General features: G+C 48.1%; 1 protein-coding gene across 1 annotated transcript in view; it reads left to right on the top strand.

Annotated features, from left to right (window-relative positions):
* The first annotated feature begins 941 nt into the window (after positions 1-941).
* Positions 942-6000, top strand: part of tmod (tropomodulin) — a 143356-nt gene continuing 138297 nt past the window's right edge. The window contains exons 1-2 of the mRNA XM_077627715.1: positions 942-1767; positions 5723-5823. Of these exons, the coding sequence (XP_077483841.1) occupies positions 1750-1767; positions 5723-5823 (119 nt within the window). The 5' untranslated portion in view covers positions 942-1749. The remainder of the gene's footprint in view (positions 1768-5722; positions 5824-6000) is intronic.

Raw genomic sequence — 6000 nt, 5'->3', positions numbered from 1 at the left:
TCGCTTTGACGAAACGCCTGGCGGTATATTTAGATTACGACTACAGAAATGGATCGGCGCGTCTGTGTTTTCTTTTCATTCTATATTTGCGTGCCAGTCGACCTTTTGGACTGGAAACAACGCTTGCACATGTCGTCGTCTAAGTCAACGTGGGGGGTAGCGTTCCTTCATTCTCTTCGTCATTTATGCATACGAGCTGTGTTCTCTAAATCAGTTAAGAGTGGGCCATCGGGTGGTTGAGCTTCATCATAGCGAAATGCCCGTTAATAATAATAATAATAATAATAATAATAATAATAATAATAATAATAATAATAATAATAATAATAATAATAATAATAATAATTGGTTTTGGGGGGAAAGGAAATGGCGCAGTATCTGTCTCATATATCGTTGGACATCTGAACCGCGCCGTCAAGGAAGGGATAAAGGAGGGAGTGAAAGAAGAAAGGAAGAAGAGGTGCCGGAGTGGAGGGCTCCGGAATAATTTCGACCACCCGGGGCTTTAACGTGCACTGACATCGCACGCCCGTTAGAGAGCGCTTGGCATTTCAGAAAACCTCACGCTTAGAGGCTGTAGGGTACACAAAACGGAACACAGCTCTAAAGCCTTAGCCGCTCGGTTTTCATAATCTCTCTTGAAGAAGGGGATTCACCGAAGCCGGGAAGATGACGACAGCAATAAGACCCAGAAGACGAGACTTGCTTGTGCGTCTGTTTCCAAATTAATGCGGTCCATATTCTTCGTCTATTGTTTCCCGACCTTGATCGTGTCACAGCCCGGCGGGTGCCCACCAGTCTACCTGCGCTTGCACCAAAAGAGCAATGTTGTTCCCGTGAGCTCAGACCCGCGAGCTGTTACGTCTCCACCGAAGCGAGCTCCCACGCGGGCCGCGTCTGCATCCTCCCCCGCTGGCCGGAGTTCCCCTCCCTTGTGGGCCCCCGTCGGTCCAGGAATGAACCGAACGCGAGCTTCTCAAGGGAGGTCGCTTTTTAAAGCAACCTGGAGCCCGTCCAGACCGAAACCGAGGTACGACGACGAAAAAAGAGGAGGATTGGTGCAAAACACAGAAGCACAAAGAAAGTATAACGCCAGAAGTCATATCAGCTGCTACAGCCTCCGCCGCAACAGCCGCCGCCATGTTTGTTCCTTCCCGTTAGCCACCGACTCACCCACCCTCCTCCCGCTCGTGATGCAGCCAAGCGCGCCTTGAGCGCTCGCCCTCCTCTCCACTCTCGTCTTTTCTTTCTCTCTCTCTCTTCCTCTCCCTGGCATTCGAGCTTCCTCATCTTCCGAGAGACGCCGCTGGCCGAGAAAAAAGAGGGCCCCTTTTTCCAAAACAACGCGGCTCCTCCGGGACGCCCCATCGTTGACCTCCTCTCCACACCGCTGTACTTTGACCACCGGGGACAACCATTTGGTCCAGCAACACTACTCAACAAACTCCGTAGATGCATTCGACATCTGAGCCCAGCGTTCACCGAGGATAACCGCCAACGAGCACCGCACCGAGAGAAACAAACTTCCGAATCTTTGTGGTGCCGCGAGCAAGAGCAACAGGGGGAAGAAAAAGAAGAGTGGAGGTCTTTTTGCCGCCTCTGTGCTGTGGTCAGTGCTCTTGAAGGAAGTGTTTTTTTTTTGTTGCCGTCTGACGGGCCACCCAGAGGCCCGAGCAGCCGTGAGAAGGGGCGTCTCCCTGAGCTCCGCTTGGATCATCTGTTTACATCCAGCTGCCACTGCCTTTCACGATGGAGGTGCTAATGCAGGTGGGTTCCGCCTCTTTCTTGACGAATGCGTTTGTCCGAAAGGATTGTGTGACGTTCGCAAACAGCGACATTGATAGCTCTTTCTTTAAAACTAAAGTTTTGTTTTCCTTCAGTTTATTTTGTACTTTAGGGCCATTTATTAGAAGGCAGCATATAAGCGCAGTGCAACACGCCGTTCATTCAGGAAAGCACGGGTTTCTTGCTATGTAGCTGTAAAAAAACTGCATCTCGGTGTTATCGCGAACCATAGAAAAACCAGGGAAAGGTTATGGGAGAATGCTTGATACCTGAGAATGCCTGGTACCTGAGAATATGGCAGAATGCCTGATACCTTATACCTGATTTAATATCTCCTGCGGGTCCTTTAACCCAAGATATTAAACTTATTTTTGAAATATGGCGGAGTGTTTGGCTTGAAGCACTCTTGCACGGGTCGGCCCGCTATTGCGCTCCCTCCGGGATCGGCCCGGGGCATATTAGCGCACGTCTTTTCTTTCTATCTTGGCACTCATATCCTTTAACTCTCCTACTTTCAGCAGGTGGCAGCGAGTTTCTGGTGTCAGAAGATTTTCTATTTTTCTGTTTTATATAAACGCAATTCATTCAACTCACTGTGTTCGTAGGTGAGCTGCACTCAAACTGGTTACGGGCAACTAGAGCCGCTATTAAAAGTAGTAAACAATGCCACAAAGTACAACGGGGTCGCTGCATAGAAGCTGAAAAAGAGCGGTCTGCTAATCTCTGCGACATATTAGGCCCGGTTTGCGAGTCTTCAAAACGCAGACACAATTTACTTGCTTGGGCTATAACGAGATGTTGTTGCGCTAACGAGGTCACCACCGCCGCGTGCTTGCCAGCTTCGCGAACACAACGACAAAATCGAAAGAAAAAAAGCGACCCTGCATCACTGCAAGATGGAATATGTCTCATTAGCGAAGCATGCTTAGGTTCTTATTAGGCCAAGAAAAACATCAAGCCGTCTTAATTTATTTTTATATTGTCTCGACTGCAAATTCTATAAACTATTTTACATTCTAGCCGCGACAAAGGAAAGAAAATGGGCAAAGGCGCAGCAACAAACAGCTGTGTTTAATTCCCTTGTGTTTTGTCAATTTTCTCAGTTTCCCGATTCGTCATTTGTGGCTCGTTTAGTGCTCACCTGTAACGTGCGACTGGCTGGGGATGAGCTTCAACAAGACTGGAATATAGTAGTCGTGTACTAATTATGAAGTAATAATAATAATAATTGGCTTTTTGGGGAAAGGAAATGGCGCAGCATGTCTCACATATCGGCGGACACCTGAACCGCGCCGTAAGGGAAGGGATAAAGGAGGAAGTGAAAGAAGAAAGGAAGAAAGAGGTGCCGTAGTGGAGGGCTCCGGAATAATTTCGACCCCCTGGGGATCTTTAACGTGCACTGACATCGTACAGCACACGGGCGCCTTAGCGTTTTGGTGGGTAATTCGTAAAACGTTTGTTATACCATGAAATGGTCCTAACTCTACGGCATCGTCACGCTAGAGGAAGCGCGTCGATTCGTTAACTTGCCGTCCACGGTGTCTCAGTGGTTATAGTGCTCGGCTGCTGATTCGAAAGATGCGGGTTCGATACCGGGCGCGGCGGTCGCATCTCGATGGAGGCGAAATGCCAAAAGCTTGAAGCTCGCGTAGTGTGGGATGTCAGAGCTCGTAAAAGAACCCCAGGCGGTCGAAATAAACCTTAGCCCTCAACCACGGCGTCCCTAACCTGAGTCGCTTCGGGACGTTAAACCCCATAAAACCATAAAACCATTGTATTTTAGCTGCCTTAAAGCATGCGGCGCATTCCTATGCATCGATTTTACCATGTGAGAACTGCGTTTTTTCATTCGAGAGCGGAGACTGACTTTTACTGTCCGAGGTCAACAAATATTATGTGCACGCGTGAGGTTCATTCCGGTTTCGCGTTGCGGGATAGATCAAAAGAAAAATTAATGCAATGCACTGCAATAACTCTATGTGGTTACAAAGCCTCCGTCCTGTCTAAACAAAAACTGAGCTGTGCATACATAAAGGATGAACCATGAAAGCTGTGCTTGAAAGATTAGTGTATCCTACATTAGCAGGCGCGCAGGGGCAACACAAGCCACATCAAGAATACCTGTTCACGAAAAGTCAGGTACAGATAAGAACACGAATCCTCAGAAAATTTCAAGAGACTCGGCGACGTAATCGAGCCAAGAAAGAATAGGAAAAAAGTAGGTCATGATTAGTGCAGCCGCCATGCACCTCCAAGATTCAGCAGAGAGCTTTGCATGCTTAACGTTCCTTTTTAAGTTTGGGGTTGCAGTTTTAATCACGTGAGTTGGATTTCTTTTTATTTTTTGAAGGGCTGAACGCGGGATTATCAGTTGTACTGCCTGGGGCTTAGCGCGGAATTTAAAGTCTGAGTATCGTGTGATGTGCCACGTATGATATTGCCAATCCCAAAGTTTGAAAATGGTTCGCAATACACGTGGCTAACTGCCTGCTTCATTATAAAGTTTCTAACTACCGTTAGCAAAGTTTCAACGGTAAGCTCCGACATCTCCAGTCTACTGTTTGTATATGCTGAGTAAACCAGTGAAGTAAGACCTCAGGTCCTTTCGATTCCACTGACCCGTGTTGTTCCAGACCATGGACGGCTGGACTTAGCATCAAAAGCGGATAGCTCTCTTTCCTTTTTTTGAATTGCTTTTGTATTCCCGCACAAATATTTGTCGGTCTTCGCTCCCGTGCCGACATATGTATGCGCAAATAGCGGTGTGCACAGCTTCCTTGAAGTTTGTTCAGGTGGCAGTTCGGTCTGCATAGCATAGGTTCTGCGTAGCGGAAAGTGAGCAAACACAGCCAGGAAATGTTTGAGAAAGCAAGCAACATGAGAAGCGAAAGTACTTTCTCTTTGGCTGTCCTATACGGAACCATAGTACACAACGCCGAGACATGCACCAATCACCGTACCCGAGCAGACATGGGCGGCAAGCGAGCAGCGGCAGTATTTTTTTCACAGACGCTGTCCTCGCTCTAAAACATTGAAGCCATCCTTTCTGCGCACCAAACTGCTCATAAAGTAGGGCGAGGCTTAAGTATACAGCGCATTTTAACAGGTCAGCCTACCGAAGTTAACAGCGGCGCTTGTTCGCGTTGTAAGCAGGAAAGCACGTCTCCTCCACTCTCAATCTCCACTGCACCATTGTGTACAGTGATGTCCTGTTTACGAGGAAGAAGGTCGCGCGGGACAGACTGCCCAGCGTTTTTAGGGGCGTCTATATATTCTCACTGACAGCCATTAAGTTTATTTCCTTGCATTTCAATTGATTTATTATTAACGTGATAGCGTTCGCCGTCGACGTCGTTGTGACTGGAAAATCCTGATTGGTCGAGAGTGTAGTGACGTAGAAAAGCAGTTCCGCTGGAAAGAAAAAAAGTGGTCGAGCGGAATCGAACCGCTGTCCTTCGGGTTGGGAGCTGGGCACGCCACCTGTACATCACTGAGGAAAAGTTCGTTCAGTGGGATAAATGGGGGCCTTGTACGAGCACCTCACGCATGGTAGGTGAATTAAATTAGAGCAACACTTAGTTAATTAGGGTCACTGATTAGCCTCAACATTTAACATGGACGATGATGTGTAATAAAACAGTGATTGCAACAAGCGTGTCGATGTCTGCGAAAGAGTGGGCCAGGGGACCCCCAGAAGACCGAAGGGACCCTTTAACGCTATTGCCTCATACTCTTAAGGTCATCTAAGTGGGGTTTTTTTTTATATTGTAGCAGTGGACTGATCTTAATACTTCCAGTAGTACTTTTCAGTGTCTAATGCATTTCAGCGTCGCGTTTTGAAAAACACCGATCTGCAACGCCCTTTAGCCACGCTTGTCTGGGCTGCCTCTAGCAGGCTTGGGAACTCTGTTCCGACACCATGTGCTTTCTTGCGCAGGGAAGCATCTTCGAACAGCGAACGAGCGAGTTCTCGAAAACGATAGGACGGCGGATACAAGTGTTCAGCTCCGGAGGCGGCATGTTCTCGTCGCACAACAAGTAAGTAAACAGCGCTGGTGTCCTTGCCGAACACGGCGGCACTGAGCGCGCATGTCGACGACGATGTGCATTGCCAGTATGCACTCTGTTCACCCTGCTGCATGCGCTGTGTGTGCGCACGTCTGCGATGATACCTCATGACTGTGCTTCCTTCTGCGCCTGTCAGGGTTGTTTGAA

Source organism: Amblyomma americanum, chromosome 6, assembly GCF_052857255.1.
Source record: "Amblyomma americanum isolate KBUSLIRL-KWMA chromosome 6, ASM5285725v1, whole genome shotgun sequence".
Classification (NCBI taxonomy): domain Eukaryota; kingdom Metazoa; phylum Arthropoda; class Arachnida; order Ixodida; family Ixodidae; genus Amblyomma; species Amblyomma americanum.
This window is presented reverse-complemented; position numbering and strand designations above follow the sequence as displayed.